The 23,623-nt window shown below is 40.0% G+C and overlaps 1 protein-coding gene across 1 annotated transcript in view; it reads right to left on the bottom strand.

The window, feature by feature from the left end:
- The window catches only part of GLB1 (galactosidase beta 1), a 39,627-nt gene that overhangs the window by 11,160 nt on the left and 4,844 nt on the right, over window positions 1-23,623 (bottom strand). The window contains exons 2-12 of the mRNA XM_086468536.1: window positions 23,268-23,437; window positions 16,214-16,364; window positions 15,855-15,915; window positions 14,942-15,036; window positions 13,439-13,619; window positions 12,189-12,247; window positions 11,175-11,296; window positions 11,036-11,076; window positions 10,440-10,552; window positions 7,282-7,356; window positions 1,497-1,586 (exon numbers count right to left, since the gene is read on the bottom strand). Coding sequence (XP_086324662.1) covers window positions 1,497-1,586; window positions 7,282-7,356; window positions 10,440-10,552; window positions 11,036-11,076; window positions 11,175-11,296; window positions 12,189-12,247; window positions 13,439-13,619; window positions 14,942-15,036; window positions 15,855-15,915; window positions 16,214-16,364; window positions 23,268-23,437 — 1,158 coding nt within the window. The remainder of the gene's footprint in view (window positions 1-1,496; window positions 1,587-7,281; window positions 7,357-10,439; window positions 10,553-11,035; window positions 11,077-11,174; window positions 11,297-12,188; window positions 12,248-13,438; window positions 13,620-14,941; window positions 15,037-15,854; window positions 15,916-16,213; window positions 16,365-23,267; window positions 23,438-23,623) is intronic.

The raw sequence follows: 23,623 nt of genomic DNA, 5'->3' as shown, positions 1-23,623 counted from the left end.
TTGTTACTCAGTGCCCATAATTTGACATATTCACCAAGTTGATATTATCTATTTGAAAAACTATCTCATTTACACCAGGAACATTTCAGAATATTCTTTCTAAGTTCCCCATCAGGAAAGAAAAAGAGAATCATAATCATTAGATTTGTTCCCGTCACAAAGTGAAACAAATTAAAAACAGGCAAAAAAATGCAATGCCTCTTTCTAGTAGCCACAAAACCCTTTATTTTCTAGACTTGCATTAGAACATAACCCTGTCAGGAAGAAGTGAGAGTAAACCATCTCCATTCTGCTATAATTATTACATTTGCATTACATTCACAACAAGGTACCCAGAAAAGGCGGTGAGGGGAGGGTGGGCCTTGAGGGAGGGAAAGAAAAAAAATAATTTAAATACTGTAGGAAGCTCTGCTGACTGCTCTCTTCTCAGGAGTTTTTCTAAGCAGAGTACTAAGGGTGGGAAAGCCAGAGCATGAGAGAGAAAAGTCCACTAGAAACTACATCCAGCCACAATATGCTACTAGCAGCTTCTCTCTCACTGCTGTATTACTGGCTTGGAAAGGAAAACTGAGCTTTGAACCCCTACTTGACTAATGCCATATCCCAGGCATCTGCTGAACTGCTTCCCTCTTCTACCAGCACCCCATTCTCTCCAAGTAGTTTATTTTAGCTGCAGGCACACGTTCTAGTCTCTGCTAAATTCAGCACAGAAACGATCAAGGAGCCATGTAACCTTAATGGAAAGACAGAGTCCCTCAGAAGCAAGGGAAAGATCTTTGACCATGAGAGAAGATATGGAAAGTCACCAAAATTGACACGGAAACTGATGAAGAGACTGACAGAGAGGGAACATAGGGGAACGTGGGAGTCAGAGCAGAAGCCACAGGAAAATGCAGAGAAAGGTATTTTTCCTGTATCAACCAGCGGGGTGAATGACCTTGACAGTGGGTTGCAACAGCTCCAAAAGCTTGCTCCCAAAGGTTTCTCACTGCATTCTCTTGCTTCACCACACATGTAGTAAAAGAAAAGGATTACAAATAAGTAGGAAGCCCATAGAAGTGTCAAATAGACTGCATTGCCCGATCTCCAGGCCCCCTGACTTGTATGACAGAGCAGTGCCTCAGCTACTGTGCTCACTCTGATAGCAGGTGGGGAGAGGCAAAGGAAAAACAGAGTAAGGAAAATTAAATTAAGAAAAAGATGGGTAACAAAGTCTCTTAACCTCAAAATCAATACTTCAGAAAGGAGAGGGATAAAGGTGAAAGGCTGAACAGCACAGATACCCACATTCATGGAAAGAGGAAGGCCCTGGGTGCAAAACAGGAGCACTGTAGAATATAGAAAGATCTCCAATGTAAAAATCCCAGACACCTTTATAATACTATTACTTCTATGCTGAGATAGGGTATAAGACACTGTCCAGAGTAGTAACACAGAGGGTTGTTCAAATAAACTTTACAGAATTACTGCACAGTGCCTACTGAAGGAAAATTCACCTGCTTTAGCTGAACAAAGGTTAATGGGTAAGTGCTTTTCACTGGTCCAGCAGGTGACAGCCTGTCAAGAACCTCCACCACAGTTCCCACCTGCAGCATAGAAAAAGCAGATATATGATAATCAGTAAGTTTCAATCCAAATATAACAGCTTGCATATCCAGCCACCTAGCCAGCTAGCTGCATCTGTCCAGAAAGCAAAGAAATCTTAAGCCTTTACATCATCATTACAGAAACATTAATAAAACAATACAGTACAGAGAACTGATGAACCCTGAAAGCAAGATGCTACATGTGGAGCAATGTTTTAAAAAAATCCATATGTTCTAAATTTGCTACGCATTCATAAAAATAAAAGTGACCCTTTATTGTTTAATGAGAACTAACCCAGAAGTTTCTTACAAAAATTCTATAAACACACACAACTGCTCTGGGCAATTAATACAGAACAACTACATCATCTAAATTTTGCTCAATTATACTCACAATCAAGCTAGGGAAAATGCCACTGATCTCCAGTGAGTTACTCTGGAATTGTTCTGAGCTAAGTAGGGATACAATTTGGTTCCACCAAGAATTATCCAAGACTAATTTCCCCTATTTAGTCTTAAATGATTTTAGAAACCCTAACGCTGTAATTCAGTGTCACATATAAGTAGCTGGACTGATTTTAGTGAGACTGGGAGTCACATGCTTAAGTACCTTGCTGAAGAGGGACTTACACGTGTATAATTAAATTGCCTTTTTTTGCCATCTGCAATTTTCTACTGTGAAAACAGTCTCTTCTACTCATCTACAATTCTCTCTCAAAGTCCACTATCAATTTTATGTTAGTCAAGATGCCCATAATATGCCTAGTGTCTTACAAGCTCAAGAAAATCAACTGCAAGATGTCAGTCTGTTTCACTGAAAGTATTGTCACTGTTCAGTGGTAATTACACATCAGACATTCAAAATATTTCTCAAATGGAGATTTACTTTCAAATGCTTAAGGGAAAAAAAGTAAGAAAAATTAGGCATTTAAAATAATGTAAAAGTGTATACTATAAGAGCATTCACAGCAATACAAACTTCTGAGTCTATGTCAATAATGGAAGTACTGAATTTTTGCAGAGCATACATGAAAGTCAGCAGTGCTGAAATATTAAATTATATATTAAAATGTTTTATTATATATAATATATATTAAAATCACTGTGCGAAATGCTGTATGTGACAGAAGTCAGCATGAATCATCTATGTATGCGCAATTATTTCTTCAGTATAGTACTGGTTTTGGCTGGGATTAAATTTCTTCATAGTAGCTTGTTTCCGATTCACAGTGAAAACAGTGCTGGTAACAGAGATGTTTTAGTCACTGCTGAGCAGTGCTTAGAGTCAAGGCCTTTTCTGCTTCCCAGACTGCCCCACCAGCAAGTAGGCTGGGGGTGCACAAGAAGTTGGGAAGGACACAGCCAGGACAGCTGACTAAAGGGATATTCCTCACCATATAATGTCATGCTCAGCAATAAAAGTTGGGGGAAAAAGGAGGAAGGGGGAGACGTTCAGACTTACAGCACTTGTCTTGCCAAGTAACCATTACACATGATGGATCCCTGCTTTCCTGGAGACAGCTGAACACCTGCTTGCTGATGGGAAGTGGGGAATGAATGCCTTATCTTGTTTTACTTGTGTGTGCACTTTTTGCTTTACCTATTAAACTGTCTTTATCTCAACCCATGAGTGCAAAGCACTTCTACCTTTCCAATTCTCTCCCCTGCATCCCACTGGAGGAGAGTGAGCAACCAGCTGTGTGGTGCTTAGCTTCCTACCAGGATTAAACCATGACAAGCATGTAGACAGAGATCTAAACGGACTTTTGAAATGAGCTGATCTCAACTCTTTAGCTAGTAGCAAGAAAGCAAAAGGAGGCTGTAAGTGCACAACGGGTAACGCCACCACTACCTGGAGGCTGGGTCACCCTCACTAGTCTATAGCTAAGCATGTTCACCCTGGCAAGACTACTGCCAGTCAAACAATGGCTTGCAGAATTCTGATGAAAGTAGTTTGCTCTTACATTTTTAGTTTAAGCATTATACCTAAAGTAACAATCAGCTTTTGTAGAGTAAAATTCCCCAAATGCTCTAGACTCTGTATGTGCTTCATTCTTTCTCTTGTGCTCCTCCAAGGGAGCCAGTAAAGTTAAAGCAATATGCAGGACTTGGCAGGCCACAGGAGGGATTGAACGGCCAGGTCTTGTGCAACAGCTGTGAACCAAGAGAGGAGTGTCTTTGCACAGACACTGACAGAGTTGGTTTATAAAACTAAAAAACAACTTTATGAGCATCAATAGTCTTGGCTCCAGGTGGACAATGAAATTAGAAATGAACATAAGCACTATGTTACTAACTGGCAATGAGTGCTGCTTTGTGCCTTGCTGAGTTGAGTATTAGCAGCTTGAACGTGTTCCTGTTTGACTTTTTTTTTTTTGCATTCCTGCTACTAAGGGTGCTTCTGTTCCGAATACAGGTCAACCACATATGATTCACTTACGGACTGGGCTGGTAGAAGTTTGTTTCTTTGAAACTTCAATGGATTATTTTTGTTCAGCTTTTCAGTCTTATAAAAAAAATACAAAAAAACCCACCCAAACAAAACAAAACAAGATCTGCTCTTGCTGCAAGTTCCTATTGACTACCGGACAATCGGTACTGCAACAGAAACTTAACAGTAAATATAAAAATTACAAATACTGTAAAGAATTTTTAAAAACTCAACTTGTAAAACAACAGATGACTACTAATAAAAAAATAGAAATACTTTTTTTATCCTCCAGAGCAAGGTCTTCAAATCCAAATCATAAGATCAAGCATGAAAAATAAAGAAACAAAATAGCTCCAACAGGAATATCAACCACTGGCAGCAACCTGTTTGCTTAACCCCTTTCTACCCCCAACTTGTATCAATGCCACTTGCTATTGCTTGAGCTTCCACATCCCGTGAACTGAGCACATCTCCAGGACCTACGAGTCTGCAGGTTGCAGTGCTGGAGCAGGTATTTTCTTGTTACCAAGCACTTCTCAGGGCCCTCCAGGTGGTGCCCAGAAACTACCACCTGCTCACAAGCCTGCACAGCCACATTGCAGGCACTAAGACTCATTCATTTTTCTCTGGAAAGGATGCTCCCCACATTCTGGGTCTTAAACCTCTAAACCCTGTCATCTTGCTCACATTTCTTGAGTCCATCTATTGCTGTTCTTCCTTAGCCTGCCCTCATTCCCCTTCTTCAGTGCTTCTCTTTTGCATCTGTGCAACAAGACTATTTTCCTTATTGCCTGCTTGCCTGCCTTCTGCTCTTCTGTAGCAATGTCACTGTCCTCAACATCTTTTAATAAATTATACTTTTCCCTACGCAGGAGAATTCTTTGAAATAATTCAATAGCTCAAAATGAACAAGTGCCTGATCAGGGAACACCAGGGGAGTTTTTATTATTATTTTTTATTTCTTTTCCCTTCCCAGCTGGTGTGGGTTCCCCAATTATTTTCATCTGAGGCAACCTATCTGCAAACCTCCAAAAAACGGGCATATATGACAGATAGCACTGCTAAGGGCAAAGATCTCTTATCCTCAAGTTTAAGTTCTGAGTAGCTGATTAGGTACTTAAGGACTGAATTGTTAGACAGAGAACAGCCTGCTCTGGTTACATGTACCTCTGTAAAGTATACCATATGACTCTTGAAAATACTCTGGAGTCCCTCTTCCTTTCTGCAAAAGTATCAAGGGTGTTGGTTCACTGCAGTAGAGTCAGTGGTCTGCATAGCAGACTGACTGCTGGACCTCAACTGCAGAGTGAAGCTTCATACAGTACCTGTTTTAGCGCTGTCACTGCAAACGATATAGCTGGAAAGTTTACTATTACCAAAGCTAAGTTCAATCGTTTAGAATATCCCCTCTCTGATGTTCACCCAAATACATTCAGCCTTCTCCATACAACAACATACATGGATCTGGTCCCAGCAGGGGCTAGAATGCGTGACAGAGTTAGGATGACAGCTTTGGCTGGCATGGTACAAACCCACTGTGATACGAGACTCGTCCTGTGTGGAGGGCAACCAAGCAGAGGAATAAACTGCTGATGAAGTCAAGCAGTGGGTTCACAGAGCAAAAAAGCAGCCTTCTTCCCAGAAAACAAATGTAGAAGCTTTCCATGCAGATGGCAGTATATGTACAGGCAATGACAGGAACCTCACACCTGGCAGTTTAGACATGCCATCTGGATTCCTAAAACTGCTGGGTGGAGAGTAAAACACCTCCTCCCAAATAAACCAGGAAGTGTAGAAGGTGAGAAAGTGCAGGAAAAGGGCTCCCAGTGTGATGGTCAGGTCAAAGTTGTGATATTTGAGCAAGTTTAGTCACCTCACTTCTTTGTAAGACAGGCGTCTGGGCCAGGCACCCTGCAGCATTCATTTCTTGAAGGCATGAAAGAGAAAGTTCATCATTCTAGTGAAATTGGACAGCCCTATCTGAGAGCCATGAACCATGAGAAGTCAGGAGAGTCAAAATCTGATTGCCAGGCTCCCAAACGCTGAACATCTATGACAGCAGCAGAAGTAGCGGGTGTACTGATAATAGTATATGACTAGTCACTACCAAATATAAGCCAGTTCAGTGAAACCTCATATAGCAACCCCTGACCTAAAAGGTCTTAAGATCCTCAGAGGTTGTTGAAAATCATATAGATCTGTTTCAACTTCACTGGTGAATCACTCTTATACAAAAAGTGTTTCTGCCCACCACTTGAGTGGGATGACTTGAAAACTCCTGCAAAGCCTTATCTCTACCAAATTTTGCAATGCTTCAGCTGCAGTGCATAACAGATCAGATACATTGCTGACTGGAAAAGTGGCTGCCAAATTAAAACTACAAAGTATAAAATCAAAGCATTGTGAATTACAGTATCCAATACACTAACTGCAGTAATCCTCCACCTCAGAACAACTTTTTTATGCCCAGCAGAATGAATCTACCCAAGCTCATACCTATTGTCTCTTCCAGCGCCCCCCCCTCCCTTAAGCCATTCTCTACGCTCACTGCAGGAACCTAGTTCTCAACTGTATTTCACAGAAAATTGTCCCTGGTCAAGTGTCCCTGTCCCTTGCTATGGACAAGCCCCACCTACTCACATGCTGACCACTGTTGTTCAGACAGGATATAGGCAAGGCTAGGTTCTGCATGCTTTTCCCTCACCAGGAAACTAATTTAACTTCTCTTATCAACTACAGATTTTCATCTTGTAAGAAACTATCAATAAGAGACCTTCAAATACATTGAAAAAGTTCCATATTAAAAATTTGAACGCCTAGAAGTATTTAAAAGGTATCTATATCCTAACTGCTGCTTCTAATTCAAAGGCATCACCAGCTACAAAAACCACTCTTTACTCATAGCTCTCATGCTAGCATTCCCCCAGATATATTATGCATTCATAAGTTACCTTAGACAACTATGAATCTGTTGTATTAATAATATATAATAATATATTAATTTCACTTTATAAAAATGCAGGCACATACTGCATATTGTAAAAATCATCTTTTTATATCCAGATAGCACACATTTTCTCATCTTCTACCATGGGCATGATTCCCAAGTTCCAAACTCTGCTCCCTCCTTCCTGAAAGTTTGCTTTCAAGGTTTTCCTCTTTATTTTGTATGACGTCTAAAGACACCCTCATAAACATTTTTTGCAAAAAGCAAACATACAACATTATGGAAAGACACACAGTATATTACAGATGTTAATTTACCTTCTGCAAACGAACCTCCCCGTATGCAAACTTTGGTGTTGTCGGAGGGATAAGACCTTCCGGTAACTGCTTATACTAGAAAAGGGAAAAAAAACACAACAAAAAAAACACACACACAAAACTTAAATACAAACATGCTAACATGCTTTAACTGAATCCTCACTTTCCACTTCACTACTTACAAAAGCAGAACTTTGGCCAAAAGTAGATCATCTCACTGTGCTAAAGAATTACAGCTGCATCTAAGCTGCATCTAGTCCAAGATGGAGGTTGGTTTGTTTGTTTTAAATAAAACCAAAAATCTGACTTGATCACATATGGAAAACAATTTTTAGTAACTATTCAACTCGAGGTAACAGTAGAAAGCATAGCAAACAAATGAGCTGCCAAAGAATCACAGAGCCCTTGGAGCCCTCCTGTGGCTAGAGCTTGCGTTACTGTCTTCTACAACCCTCCTGCAGTGGACTCCTCAGTCCATGGGAGTTTGAGTTAACCTTCCCAAGATTGTAGGGCAGTATTCCCACCTGACCCTTCCTTAGCAGCACTTCCATATGGGAATAATTAGCCTCTTGTCTCTTTCCTTTCAGTGTTACTATACTCCACCACCACCTGCCCGGGCTGCTTTCTTTAAGAAGCAGGCCTTGAGACTAAAGCCTCCTCCACAGCTCCATGAACATTTGAGGTCCCATCATTAGCTTCCCTCTGGTTCTGGTCTAGACAACTGCCCAGTCAATCACAGGGAAACATAACAAGGAAACATAGTTTGACTACCAGACTATTTCTGCTTACTACTTGCCATAGATCTCTAGGAAGAACCACCTGAAATCAGCAGGAAGGAGTGAAGGGTGTCCACCACTTTCTTGGACAACTTTGAGGAGTGGCAAGACTAGACAGTGGCTTTCTGCCCCATACTCTAACGTCCCCCTTTCAGAGCCTCCAACCTTCTTTCCTCCTTGCCATCATACCCTTCTTCCTTTCCTGCTATTATTTGTCTCCTGTAATGTCCACTCTTCCCTTCTGTTCTTTCATTTACTGAACATGGCCCTGTCTGGGCTTTACAGAGAAAAAAACTTCTGCAGATGAGATACCCATGTGATCAAGCAATCTAAGCCCACACGACAGCACACATGGACAAGTGACCCCCACTGTGAAGGCTATCTTAATCTGCACATTGGGTGACTTCTGAGGGCTTACTTTGGCAGCTCCTAGGTTTGTTTAAATACATTTGGTAAGGGGCTGAAAGGGCCTTTTTCTTAAAAGATTTTACTTTGATTTCAGCTTGAAAGTTTTAGCAAAAGGCATGGTTTGCTGGGCTAACACATGGTCTATCCAGCATAAAACTGACACTCAAAAGCTTGCCTCTGCCCCAAGACAAGGGTTTATTTTGTTTAATGGGGCTGTTTCTTTTAGTCTTTGGTGGGTTTTTTGTGGCAGTGTTTTGGTTTTTTTTGGTTTTGTTTTTTTTTGTTGTTGTTTGTTTGTTTGTTTTTTAACCAGACCATAGCAGTAGAATTCCCACTGCCCTTGTCTCAAATGTCAACTATGGACTGATGAAAGCCTGATTTATATTTCCAGTAACAAGTTCATTTCTTTCTCTCTGTATTTGAAAATAACCAAGACATTCAGGCTTAAAGAAAAATTATATTCACCCAAGAGAAGATGTTAAAAGTAGAAGATTTCAGCCCAAATAGTAAAAATCAGAGCATGCTGTCAGCAACTGAAAGCAGCTGTTGACTGAAACTCTTCTTATTACATTTATTAACTGAAGAAAACAGTAAAGGAAGACTGTAACATAGCTAGCCTTGTAGCACAGCTAACATGTTGAATGCAGTCATTAGTTACAGGCAACTTATTTTCTTTCATCAGCTCCACCTCAGACTGACTGTTACAGGTTTAGAACCCACAGCAGAGACAGAAAAACTTCACTGTGATCCTATGGATATGGAAGGTAAGTGACAAACAAACCACACCAAAAAAAAAGCTGTACCATGACCCACACCTTAGGTTATACCGAACACTTTAGATCTCATCAAGGCTCTCTCACCATACTAGAACACAACTTATATTTCAGATAGGGACCTTGCCTTGAAGAAAACTACTCAAAACCAGGAAGCTTGGGAATTTCTCTGGTCCGAAAAGCTGTATCAAGATAGGAGGTTCCGCTCGAAAGGTTATCAAAATTATCTCATCAGCAGAAAGCATAGGGACAATGGAGAAACTGAAGAAAATTATCCACAGCAGGCCTTCCACGGGTACAGAGATAAAGACATGCTCAACCCTAGAGACAGTGTAATACACTTTTGGGAGATCTACTCCCATAAGAAAAATGTCTTCCAGTGAACAGGAATGTTGCTAGCATGCAACAGGACGGCCAGTACAAGCCTGAGCCTTGGAATTCCCATGCAATCTGTTTTTAAGCCTCATCTGAACGACCTCCAATGCAGGGGTATTTAAAATCCAGATACAGGTTCCATGTTTCACTTCAATCTCCAGTTTGTAGAGATACTGTGGATTTTTACAGCAAAGCAAAACTGGTCCCACCCTCTAGCTACAGTTTGTGGCATCACAAAAACAAGATGTGTTCATTTGGATAAGCACACTCCTCAGAGGCCCAAAACCACATGAAGCTTGGGATACAGATAGCCAAAGCACTAAGCTGGAGTGCGTATCAGGCTGACATTGGTGGCGAGCCTGAGCTGACTGAATGACTGACTGACACTGCAACAGCAAAGTCCTCTTCAATCCTCTTCTGTCTCTACTCCCAGCCAAACCCTTCCTGCCTTCCTCTGCTCCCCTTGGGCCAGCACTGGCTCTCTCATCGAACTGGGTGAGCTGATTCAGCTTACTCACCTTCAGCTGAAAGAAAACAAACAGCAAAAAAAGCAGAGCTGAACCATTTCAGTATCAGATCTGCACCTGTATCCCCTCCTCTGAAAGGGAGGAGGGAGCCATCAGGACAGAAAGGATAGCCAGAAGTGCAAGACCTTTCCTCTTTGTAACAACCAGCAGTTAGGCTGGTCCAACTGCCTTGTTCTACTTCCCTTACCAGCAGAAAAAAGTAAATTCAGAAGTAACTTGCACCAACAAAGAGCGAGAGAGTTTGCAGTACACAGGGATGTTTCAGAGAACCATTCTGAACATGTCCTGGGGACACTCACCATACCAATGACTTCCCTCAAGGCAAAGTATTTTTCTGTCAGATCCCCTGCTTCGCTCAGTGGAGCATCATAGTCATAGCTAGTGGGCTGTGGCATATAGGGCATATTAGCACCTAAGGGAGGTAAGGGAAAAAAAAAAAAAAAGGGCAATAGAAGCAGTGGAAGAGTTGTTTGGGTTTTTTTTCCCCAAAGGTATCAACTTTCAGAATTCTTTCCAATCACAGCCAGACTCTACTACAATTTCAAGATTCAACATAGGCCTTGATATTTGGCATAAAGAAACTATTCCTGATGGAGGACAACCTCCTTCTGAGCTCACACTACTCTGTTATACAGTCTTCAGAAATACTGTGAAGAGAAACATATTTATCCATGTTTCAACTGTTTCACAGGACTAAGTGAAGCAGAAGTAGCTTTTCTAAAGACAAATACCATGTGGGTTTAGTACAATATGCTGGCAACAGACAGAGAACAGCTAGCGCAGTCATCTTTTGTCACGTGAAAGTAGGCATAGCTTATTCTTTCACAGAAAACATTACTACCTAATTTATAAACAGCTCCCCTACATCATTACTATCATTCAAATAATTTCTTACCATTCCAATAGGCAAAGTTGGTCCCACCTATAAACATGTACCTAAAAAGGAAAAAAGCCATCCACTTAAATCAGGTTTTGCTGAATTGGGAAAAAAAAAAAAATCCCCCCAAATTAACCTCTACTGAACATACACTTACAGGTTAACGTTAGCACCACGTGCCAGGATTTCACTAAGTGTTTTAGCTATAGTTTCTGCAGGCACAACAGAATGACGGTGCCCCCAGTGATCCAACCATCCAGTATAAAACTCAGAATTAACCTGAAAGGCGGAAGGGCAAAAGAGGAAGGGAAAACATGAAGAGGAAACAAGAACAGAATGCAATGTGATTTAAGGTTACTAACTGTAAGAGGGAAGGAAAAAGGGCACCTTGACTCATTCAAGACATTTTTAGACTACTATAAACAGAGCAAAATACACACTAAGTCAGTCCTTTTCAGCAGATTACTGGTCAAACAAATTAAAGAACTGTTTCAGTAATTTTATAGGGACACTGAAAGTAATTGCTTAAGTACCAAAAAGTATGGATTTCCTTAGAACCTGTCAACATGAACATGTTTCAGACGCTTAGCATTCAAGTAAGTGATAGAACCAACATATTCTCTGCAGACTACCATATCTAGACTAGATGTAATGAAAAATAAATCTTCCAAATACTCAATTGTGTTCTAAATTTTATTGCACAGAGATAATCATGTACCTCAATGGTCCTTTTCCCTTTGTCAAAATGGCTTCCAGTGATCTCACATCCCATTATAGCTTGTGTCAAACCTCTAGGGTAGCTGAAAACAGGAAGCAACTTCTAACCTGCCCTTTTAATTTTTGCTTTTAGCTTCCACCCACACACACACCTCACTAACTCATCTAATCATACTTACTGTTTCCGCTGCTTTGTAAACAGCTGTCTTAGCAAGTAAAAATACTGTAACAAAATCAGTACCTTTTGAGACTAAAATAGTATTTGCACAACAAGAGTTAATGTGGATTTGACAAACACACAGAGAAGCTCCTTTATTCAGTTTTTCTGACTGACTTGGAAACTATGTCTTTGTAACTATGTCCCTAAAATTGTCCAAGACACTGTCGTCACTCCTTTCTTATTAACCACTGCAAGATTAGGATTGATACAAGAAATTAAAGTGAAAAGACATACCAAAGGGCCCGCAGGTTCACTGCCCCTTTGAGCTAAGAATGCTGCTGTGACATTGCCACCTATAAGCAGACAGAAATAAAACTGAGTTGCTACATCCATGGCTTTTTCAGTCCTTCATTTTACTTAAATAGGTGTCTCTTCTCCCTTTCAACACTTAGCCAAAATCCAGACAAGAAAGATACTTCAGAGAACATGAGAATCGATGCCTTTGATTCCTGTGTTTAAGTTGCAGAACTAATTTAAAATATACACATGCATGAATGCATGCATCCATGTATGTCTTTGCTTTTGAGATACATCTTCTGAAAACCGAGCTCTTCTCAGGAATGACATCCTGGCACCAAAAAGTCTGATATGCATCAGAACTGCTGCTTGGTCAGTGGAAAGCACAGGTCTGGGGTTGTAGTACCAAGACTATGGGGAAGAACAGAAGTCAGGCAATCTCTGAAGATAAGTTTCACTTCTGATCGCTCCTAGTGGCTCAAGCCATAGTGACTGGAAATAACTACTTCCATGAGTAGCTCACCATCCTATAAATGATACATATGCAGTTCACAATTTCAATCTACTTGTAAGATAACAGATTCCTACTAAGCACACATCTTTGTACAAAGAATAACATACAAAAGAGGCCACATGTAAAAAAATACAGGAAGATCTATCTTGGAGTTTGTTTCTTGTGCCTTAAGCCTATTTTGCCAAGTCTGTGCAGTATATGAATATTTACATCATTAACTCTCCTCTTCTATCAAAAGGGCACTTTCTGAACACACTGCAGTTGCTTAGCCACTCTCAGGCCTATATCACAGATAACTGTAGCAGCATACACATTTCTAATTATGATCTTCAGCAGTAATTTTTTTTTTTACAGTAACCACTGGCTTAAAAGAAATGAGCTATGAGGTATAGATACTGGGACAGAGGACATTAAAAAAACAAACCAAAACAACAACAAAAAAACCAACACAAAAACATTTTAAAGACCAAATGTAATTAATGCCAACTATTACTGCTGATTTTTAAGAGATACGCACTATGAGCAGTGTAAATTGTTTATTCGTGATTTCACAATGTGAAGAAGTGATTATGACTCTCTAACTGCGTACTTGTGGGTGATTCTTCAAATATAAATAAATGCCTATTACCCCATTTAAACAAAGCAGACAGGTTTGTCAAGCAGTCAATTCAGTTTGTCTTGCCACAAACACACCCGCCCACATCCAAATTTTTTGGTAACAGCAGTCTCCAACCTGGGGCAAAGTCCACTGTTGCATAAAGGCCCTGAAGAGCTCCACATCTCAAGTGAAACTGGCTTGCACCATCGGTTGTGAACAGCACTACCTCATCCCCAAGATGCTGGCGAAAGAGCTTCAGAAGGGAACGTAGATAGTCATAGTCGCAAGCGAAGTAGCTGCCATACTCATTCTCTACCTGCACAGGAAAAGCAAGTCAGTAAAGCAGTAGCAAATTTCAGCCAGCATCTAATACTAAAAATGGAAAGCCCAAATCCAACCCTTCACTTCCTTTGATAGCAATGCTGAAAATGTCATTTGAATTCCAGACCTGAGGAGTAACAGAAGACAACACTTCTAGACGCTCATTCCTCTCACCTGTATCTTACAGTGGAGCAATCATTGTGTGGAGGTAAGTCATTTTCCTACAAAATCACTCTCCACATAAAAATCTCTACCCTAGCTACTTAACCACAGTGATCAAAACACAGCCTCTATTAAAATCAAGAGCTATGACCCACCTCCCAAGCAGAACAATAAAACCATAGAACAGGTTGTGACATGATCAAAACTGTAGCAGAAGTGGACTTCTAGAACAGAGACACCTTACAAGGGGCTCGCAGAAATAGCAAAGCCCTGCAGTGGACTCAAAGGACTGAGGGGAGAAGGACAATCCTGCTACTACTGAGAGGTACTACACATCTTGCCCCTTTCCCAAGGGGATGGACTGTCAAGCTCCAGATCCAATGCCGCACACACCTGAAGGTTATTTCTGAAAATCCTGTTATAAGCATATTACTTCTGCCAAAGAGTAATTTTGCCCAGTGCTTTTGCTCAATAGCTACAACACATTGTTCAAGAAAAATAATCTCGGGCATATTGTAAGAAGGGTCTCCTATTCCATCCGGTGCCAACCAGGGAGTTCAAAAAAAAAAATTAAAACAAAGCTTTTGTTATGGTCAAATATTACGAAGAGCAATCATCACTAAATACTATGAGCAATTGCTACTGCACATCTAGAAGGAGTTTAAGGGAGATGCTACTCACCTTAAATGCACATCATTGTGCCCCGAAACATCTACAGCTTAAGTTAGACGCTAAGAACTAAAAAGCCTAAGTTTTGAGGCCGTTTTTGTTACAAGTTTAAGGCTTACTCCGTACTGCTTTTGCTTCTCTCTGCAGGTATCCTTATTCCCCTTTTGCCTGTCAGAGGGTTTCAGGCAACTGTAACGTATTTTGGCTTTATGTGAAAACTGGCATGAAACTCAGATCTAAAGAGCTCCACGAGTTTCCTCTACTGCTTTCTATAGTTGTGGGAAACAACTTTGATAGAGCAGACTAGCGCGCTCTGAATTCTGGAAACATTTGGTTCTTTAGGACAAGGAATTTCATCAGAAACTTTCAGCTACCTGAAACTGTTAAGGAACATATGTGACATTACCACCCAACACCCATGGAGTGTCTGCAAGAGCAATATAAGAATCCATACTGATGGGGTTCATTTGATTTTCAAGAAGTTACCTGCACCATGATGATTGGACCTCCTTTTTGATAGAGGTGAGGCCTCATCTTAGGCAAAAGGACACCCATCCATTTCTCTACTGCTGCCAGGTAATCTGTGATACACAAAGTATAAATGTTTCACAACTTCTCTGCTTTTTCCTTTTTTTTTGTTTTAAAATATATATGGGTAGTTTTACCTACTGTTCTAAATATGTAAAGTATAATAGAACTGCATTTAATGAATTGATGTGCTCTTATACTTGCCCATAAATGTCAGCTTCCAGTAGAGTTTACTAAAAAAGAAAATACTTAAATACTGACAAACTTTGAAAATCACCAGAGGGACTTCAATGTCTCTCACACAGGTTGTCCCAATACATTTCAACAGGAAAATAAATTTCAATGATACTATTTTACTATTTTTTAAAATGGATAATTTATCCCACAATGAGCAGAACTGAAGTCAGGTATGATATATATATTTGTCCTCTAATACACACTCTAATAACCACATTAATCTCCTGTCTGATCTCATCCCTCCATGTCTGATCCATGACCAGGTAGCACATAGGAAGGCTGTAACTAGTTCTGGAATTAAATGCACACTGACCAGCCAGGAAGGATGCCCATGACAAGTGACCAGTTGGCTGTTGCAAAACCGAAAAACTCAAAGCTGAGAGCTACCTCTCTTTTCCTCAATGGTGACAATGATTTCTCTCTTGGCACCAATTTTCAGAAAACTTGAGTACCTTGGAAACTTTCTACCCTACTTAATTCATTCTATATAGTTCTTGAATGCATGCTTCTAATTACTGAAGATTTTACTCACAAGATAACTCAAGACGAAATATGAATTATGTAGTAATGGCCTCAAACAGCAAGTTGTCTTGCTGCTAAAGTGTATTTTTCTAGTCCTTTTTGATGCCTCTACCTGAATCAGAAGACCTGAGAACAATGGATTTCTTCTCCAACAACCATGCAGGAAGACCTCCCTGAGAAAACAAAGGGAATCACTTCAGTGACCATTTTTAGGAAATGCAAGAATTTAGCCTTTTATCAAAATATATAGCGAGACCTGAAGATTTATTTTCTACTAGTAATAATTCTCAATGAAAAGAACAAATATAAAGTAAGCTTAAGTTGCAAGAAGTCACTTAGGATACATGGATTTTAATATGCCAAACCAAAAGTCTTTCTAAGGATACACCAAGTATGCTTGTCTACTTTAAGACAGAAATACTTGCATTAAATTTAGCCTTGAAATGAGATAACTGTTACAAAAGGGTGTACCATGTCCCATTCTGCACAGATGTAAGGTCCAGCTCTCAGGATAACCAGCAAACCAGTGTCGTTAGCAAGCTGCAGGAAATACTCTAGGTCTTTGTCACCAGAAAAATCATACATGCCCGGCTGGGGTTCATGGTAGTTCCATGGCACATACCTATAAAGAGAGAAGATCGCCTTCCATTAGGAAACTGAGACTAAATCAGAACTCCAAATAACAACTGTTTGCACCACACACCCCAGAGATCTGTAATGCTGAACTGGTCTTCAGATGAGTAAAATACAAGAATAACTCTAGGGCCTTTATTCTCCAAGGTACTTCATGCAGCAGGTGTTAAAATTAATACCAAAATAAGGCTTAGTACATTGCAGTATGTCTTCAGGAGTCCACATCAATTCAAGAAGGGTTTTGGTAGTGTCATTTTGAAACCATGATGCCTGTTCTGGAATTTAAGTAGTTACCCATTTTGATGTTAGCAAGCCAGCTGCCAGTGGTATAGTGGTGGAAGGTTTGTGCAGAGATGAATACTGTAAACCACTCACAAAGGAGGTGGTAAAGAACAAGCTTGCCCAAAACAGCGCATGACCGTTTGCAAATGGATCACCCAGCTTGCACAGGGAACACCAGCTAGGCTGACAGTTCCATGCTGCTGCTGCTACAAAGAACTTAAAAATGTCTAAGCCTCAAATGATACTGCATCTAGCTCCTGAAAGTTTTCACTGACCAGAGGCAGCACAGGTTCTAGAAAGCCAGCATAGGAACAAGGGTCAAGTTAGAGGATGCTAAGGTGCTCAAGAGCCTGGACAAAGTCAAACTTCATTTCAATCAAGTAATAAAGCTGCCAAACAAGATAACCATTTGAGAGAACACCTCTCCTACTTCCAGGACTTAGGAAACCACAACCTCCCCACAGAACATTTCACAGAAGATAAAAAAATACACTTGGTTACAACACAGAAACATGGTATCTACCAACCACTATGCATAGTGTTGTAGCCTATGGCCCATGCTTGACAACCATGAGAGTTTTGGCTTGGGATAGTACTAAGGGGCAGTCATAGCATAGACAGACATTAAAATTAGGGATGAATACAGCCTGAGCAAGTATTCAAGACAACAGGAAAACTCATTCTCCATGCCTTTACTTTTTTGCACATAAGTCTGCAATCCCTCTAAGAGAACTGTTGATACTGTTCCAGAGAGAACAAATTTAAGTAAAATCTGTAAAACTAAAACTGTGGTTAGTCAAGCAAAGATCCTTTCAGGCACCACTTTTCTTAGTGTCTGGGTTTGTTTATATGTTCCAGAGTTAATTTTGTAAGAACTAGCCAAGAGGGAAAGAAAGTGCAGAAGACACTACTTTCAATAAGCAAGAAAAACAGGAACCCGCACATGAGCACATTACTGAAGTGGACATACTCAGACATATATGCATACGAACATCCAATACAAAAATTACAGTATTTCAGCAACATTAGCTAGTATTATAGCCTCGCAATTGCCAAAATCTTAAGCCTCTGTTTGAAAAGATAACGCTTAAAATTTGTATGCCAGGATGGAATCAAAGCAATGCATTCAGGCATCAAAACACAGATTTTCCCCTCTATGTAGTATATTTTATTTATTTGTCAACCTGCTGTAATTGTTTCCTAAGTACACGATTAACTCATAGAACGAAATGTGCATTTAATGAATACACGAACCATGTGAAAATACATTCAACGTTAGTTTTGTGCACTTTGTCTAAATCTCAAGCAGAGGAGCAAGCTGATTGCTGACATCTAAAATTAAAATAGATAAAGTAGAAAACTATTTAAAACAAACAAATGACCAACTACCTCAAAAAAGCCAATACCAGAGTATCATATGGTTCTTGCTTTCCTTGTTCCACGTATCATTATCCAAGTTATCGCTGCAGAATAATTTTAGTTTGCTCTAAGCCGTTAACAACTATGTTACATATAAACTATGTTACATATAACTAAGCAAGAGTTTTGAGAATGTGTGACAATGGATTTGTCAAGAACAGATAAGCCTAACTCCATTTGTTCACAGAAAAATTTGCCTAAAGGATTAAAGAAAAGGAAAAAAGGTGAGGTCTTAACTCAGGAAGGCTTGTGGTACTTTGCTGTATGACATCCCTATAAGCAAACAAGGAAAAAAAAAAAAAAGAGGCTAATTGGTATGGCATTAACATAGAACAAAAATTAAGCACAACAGAACAACCCACAATTTCCTGAGAAAGCAATGGGATACTTTGAGGAGCATCCCAAGTCTCTTTGGTAGGTCTAACTATATCTAAAGCTTTTGTTGACATCTGGGTGATGTAATGCACAGAACACTTTGCAAATGCGGAACAGTTGCAAATCCACTAGTGAACATGATCACGATTCTAAATGCTCTTAACTAACGAGCAACATGGTCTGATATCAACAAGGAATTAACAGTTACCACTTTAATTCTCTCTTGCATAGGAAAAGGCAAAAAAATACAAAATGAGACAGAAGACATATGGAAGTGGTATTAATAGGAAAAGGGTCTGCAGGTTCCACTGAAAAGTACCATCTGACTATGAATCACCAACACGACACTGCGGTAAGAGACAAAGCTCTTTCTGGGAGGAACTAACAGGCATGCTGATGTAACAACTCATTCACTGAAAAATGCTTCTACCAGAGAGCTGCTCCTGTTTGAGCTAAATAAAGATGACTAGATATTAACTTCATAACAGTATCTCACTGCCTAAAATACTACTACAGAAAGACAGCAACTGCTTATACTCCTTTCTCTTTAGGCTACTGAACAAGTTATTTACAACTGATAAGGAAATTACAGGTTCATACGAGAAAAGCATTCTAGCTATAATTTAACTACACCTTGTAACCTGTTAAACTCACTGGAGAGTGCGATGAACTTGTTCTAGAAACAAGTCTGAAGGTCTAAATATGTTTAATAGTGTCTGAGGTGAGGACAAAGCTTCTCCAGCTCCCTTACACTCAAGATGGAAGACGACAGACAAATTCTTCCAGAAACAGTTTTAATTTATGTCCCACACGGCCAGAAAAAAAAAAAAAAAAAGAAGCAGATTTTAGTGAAGAAGGGAAGAACATGAAGAAAAAAAAAAAATTATGTGAAACTTTCTGACAGGATGAATCATGATATAAATGTATTTTAAAAACTGGTCTAAAAATTGCTACTAATATACTTTAATCCCCCAGTATATTTTCTACAGCTAGCAATAGCCTCAAATTAAATAATTTTATTTCAAAATTGTTAGTGAGTATAATTCTTATATACCACCGTACAAATTTATAGTCAGTTGTTAAAAGCTGTACTGCTTTAGCTACAGAATAATGAATTTATAAAGGAATGCCACATTCTTTTTCAAACTTGAAATGTGGTATTTCTTCTGTATTTGCGTTATTACTCAAATAGCATTTACTTTCCATTCACATACCACTTCTAAGCTTTATCCTATAACCTTCCTTTTCTTTAAAAGTCACAGTTTTCCTCTCCTATTTCAGAGAGATTTCAACAGGCAAAAAAAAAAGCCACTTTAATGTACAGAATAATTCCCTCTGTAATACCAGGTGTTTTTTTTAAGAGTGTAAAATTAAACAGCTTGTACTAATTTCATAAATAATAGAGCAGCATTTTATACGTGCTAGTTAAACTACATGTTTATGAGTCTTCAGGCAAAAGCAAACTGTGCTTATTTTTTAATTAACAGATATTCTATACAGAAGCTCTTTCTTAGAGGGAGTTTCTACAAGGTCTACAGTTTTCTGCTTATTAGTCAACAAATACAGTAAAACAAATAAAACACTCAGCATTCTTTAACCTTCTATGAGCCTGTATGGTAACTGCCGATTCTTCCACGAAGCTTCTCCACTGATCTGTAAATCCTGTAAATATTTAGCCCCATCTAGTGGTTACTTGTTTATCTCCTCCATGCCAAAAAACCCAAACCACTTTCAGTCCTTTCCAGATGTCTTTGATAGCACTCATTTCTAGTTGGCAGACACAGTTCAGGAACTGAAAACAAGGACAGTTACCCTTGTGTGACCAGATGCCTCTGAGCACTACCTGCTGAGGTCAGGAGCAGAGCTCCTAGGTATGCCTCCATCAGCTTCTGGGATGTCACACCAACCACAACATTGAATTTCAAACTGCTATTTGGAAGGTTTGGCCTTGGTATTTTAAGCTTTAATGCAAGACCAAGCTTCCTGTCACCTGTTTTCTCATATCAGGTTATTGCTTAAGATGTTTCCATGGGCAGATGGTTAAATACATATCCTGACTTCACCCATTCAAGAGCACCAGATGAGCTGCAGAGTCAGTCATTAGCTGAACAATTCATCAAGGCATAGCAAGTCTTTTGGAAATGAGGCTACAGAGAACAGAAAGAAGAGCAAGTCTGACTTGCTTTGACCACAAGGTATTTACAAGGACAACCCTGTAATAAAAGGAGCCCATTTCCCTTGAGGTGGTAAATCTCACTGGGAGCACCTTGATAAGAACAAGGAAGGCTCCCATATTTCAAACTATAGCAAGACCCTTCCCTGTCTCAGGGGAAAAACCCCAAGCAGCAAAATCAGTCTTCAGAGGTGGCCCCAAGGTTGGGAGTCCAATAACACATCCTGCCAGAAGGCCTGGCAGTGCTGCTGCCCATTCCAGAATGACTTTACACAACTGGTATTTCAGTCCCTTGCTAATAGTTTTACTGATCCAGGAAAGAGCATGCAGAAGAGAAAACAAAACCACAATCATGTAGATCAATTGCCATTTTTACCAAAACCATACAAAACTCTGCAACACAGCACAGTTGTTTGGGGTAGCATGAAAATTTATTGCTTTATCTCAAATAATCAAGAGCAGTAAGGCTTGATTATATGCAAATTTCACAGAAAAACTAAAGTGTTTTGGTGGGTGGTTTTTTGTTGGTTTTCTTAGCACTGAGAGAAAGAGAGATCAGTGTCAAATGGAAAGATGTATGGATTTGATCCTTGCAGAAAATTCAAGGCACAGAGGTACTCTTATAAGATATACATCACGGGGCTATCTTGCACACTGTGGAAAAACATCCAAAAGTAAACAATGATGGAGGAGAAAATTAAAGAATCCCAGTCTGCTCTACCGAAAGAAAAGGAGGTTGTAAACAACCTGTTATCTGTCATCGGTGATCCAGCAACAACACCTAAGGCCACAGGCCACATAACCACAGGGCAACACCTGCTAGCTGTACTGTACCATCTGTGCCCAAACAGAAACAACTCGGGTCTCCCAAGACCAACAGAGACCTGTTGACACCAGCAACACAAGACGACCTCCACTGCTTCCTGCGCAGCGGAAGGACACTAATGCTAAACAGTAAAGCACAGAGTAAGAGATCTCAACAAGTGAAAAAAAATAAAATAAAAAGAACCCTCGTTAACAGGAGCTTACAAAGGAAGGAGGAGGAAATAAGGGGGGGGGGGGTGGGGGAGGAACCCAGCCCTGCAGCAATTTTGCCATTAAACAATACTGATGAGAATGAGAAAGAAAAGATCCCCATCTCCAAAGACCAGTGATGCAGCAGAGACATGAACACGAAATTTCAAAGAAAAAAGGAAGGGACTGGTTGAAAAAGCTGGAAATGAAAAGAGGGCACTGAAGATATATGGGTGTTGGGAGGAGGAGAAAAATAAATCAGAGACATAAGGGAAGTATGAGGCACTATGGATCACAGGAGTCAGAGCCATTGTCAGGACCCAGGCTGACCTTCAAGCCAGACATCAAAAGGTATAAACATCAGGTCTATTTGAGATTACTTTTACTGCAGAGAAAAATAATTACATGGACAATTCCAGCAACTCTATCCTGAGCAAGTGTGTTAGTTAATCCCACTGTTCTTACGTTATATGAGGGAAGATAGAACTTGTTCGCTTTATTAGAAAACAACAAAAGCCACCCCAAAAAACACCCACCAAACAAAAAGTCACTACATCACAACACAGAGAATGAGTTTTAAGACATTAAAAAAAAAAAAAAAGAGAACCCTAAATCTGAAGAAAAGCAATTAGTTTTCTTTTTCTGCCATCTGTTCTTCACATATTAACCTTTAACTAATCACATCCCCAAGTGTACAAGGCAAGCCTGCAACTTGCAGGTCTAACAAAATACAGATTTCAAGGGAGGGGAAAGAGAGAGATGGTGCAACACTCCCGCTAAGCAAAGTGCCCTGGCCTACAGCCTCTACTCTGCCAGATCCAACACTGTCTGGCAATCCATAGCACACAAGCAGGCTGTTTCAAAGAGAAGCTCTAAGCCTTGTAATGATTTAGGAAATAAAACAAAACATGTTTGGGAATTACAATCATTGCTTGAGAATACTGTGCCTTACGCTTTTCTACCACTCCTCTTTCCTTGTCAGCTAAGCTTTGGCAAAAATAAGAGTAAACTGCAGGGGTTTTTTCATCTGTGCCTCACCTGTTGCAGTAAGTACACAACCAAGCAGGAAAGACAAGGAAGTTGTACTAAAGGTCTGGTACACACAACTGAAAGCTGTTTAAACCGTCTTTTTTAAAAAAGTACACCTAGTACCCAACCATTTTTCTAAATTTAAACACTCCTGGTGAAATAGCTTTAAGTATTACTGCAGCCTTTGCCAATATTTTCAAGGCTTCAGGGCAATACAACCTAGGCTGTATTAAGAGGTTATTATCCCCTCTCACCTCATCTGCCTTGCGATCAGAAACTACAAGGCCCTTGGCAGAGGCAGAGCACATACAACTTTCACAGTTGCCAAAGTTCACAGTCCAACAATTTATTTCAGGTCATACGTGCACCCTGGGTTGCAAAGTAAGAGGTGTGCCTATCAGCAGGGAAGTAGACTGGTAGCTATAACGTGCCCAGTCGTCCCAGTCTATGCTGTCAGAGATCATCCTGTACCACCCTTCACTTCTCACCTATTACTTAAAAATTAATAAACCAAGTAACAATGGTAGCATTCCACTACTTCTCATACATCTCCCCAGACTATAGGGCTATAGATCACTTTGAAAGTCAGCAGCTACTTACGTTTGAATGGCATCAAGTCCTGCCATCTTCATCTTCAACAGGCGGTCTTTCCAGTAATACCGAGGCACCCGTGAGTAGTGAATGCTACCTGAGATGTAACGGAAAGGTCTCCCATCCTTGACAAAGCAGTCACAGTCATAATCAATCCCAAAATTTCTCTGAGGTATATTCTGTGTACAAAAAAAAATATACACAATATAATCTTTTTCTGCCTTGAAAGACACGGAGACCAGTCTATACAACACCTGTGGGTTGTCCACAATAGAAGGTACAATGGTGCTAATGTGTCTCCACTAGCTATAGTCCACCTGAGCCTAACACGCCAAAGGACTACAGTGCATCTGCCAACCACCCAG

The sequence above is a fragment of the Leptosomus discolor genome, chromosome 7, assembly GCF_034619465.1.
Source record: "Leptosomus discolor isolate bLepDis1 chromosome 7, bLepDis1.hap2, whole genome shotgun sequence".
NCBI classification, from domain to species: domain Eukaryota; kingdom Metazoa; phylum Chordata; class Aves; order Leptosomiformes; family Leptosomidae; genus Leptosomus; species Leptosomus discolor.
This window is presented reverse-complemented; position numbering and strand designations above follow the sequence as displayed.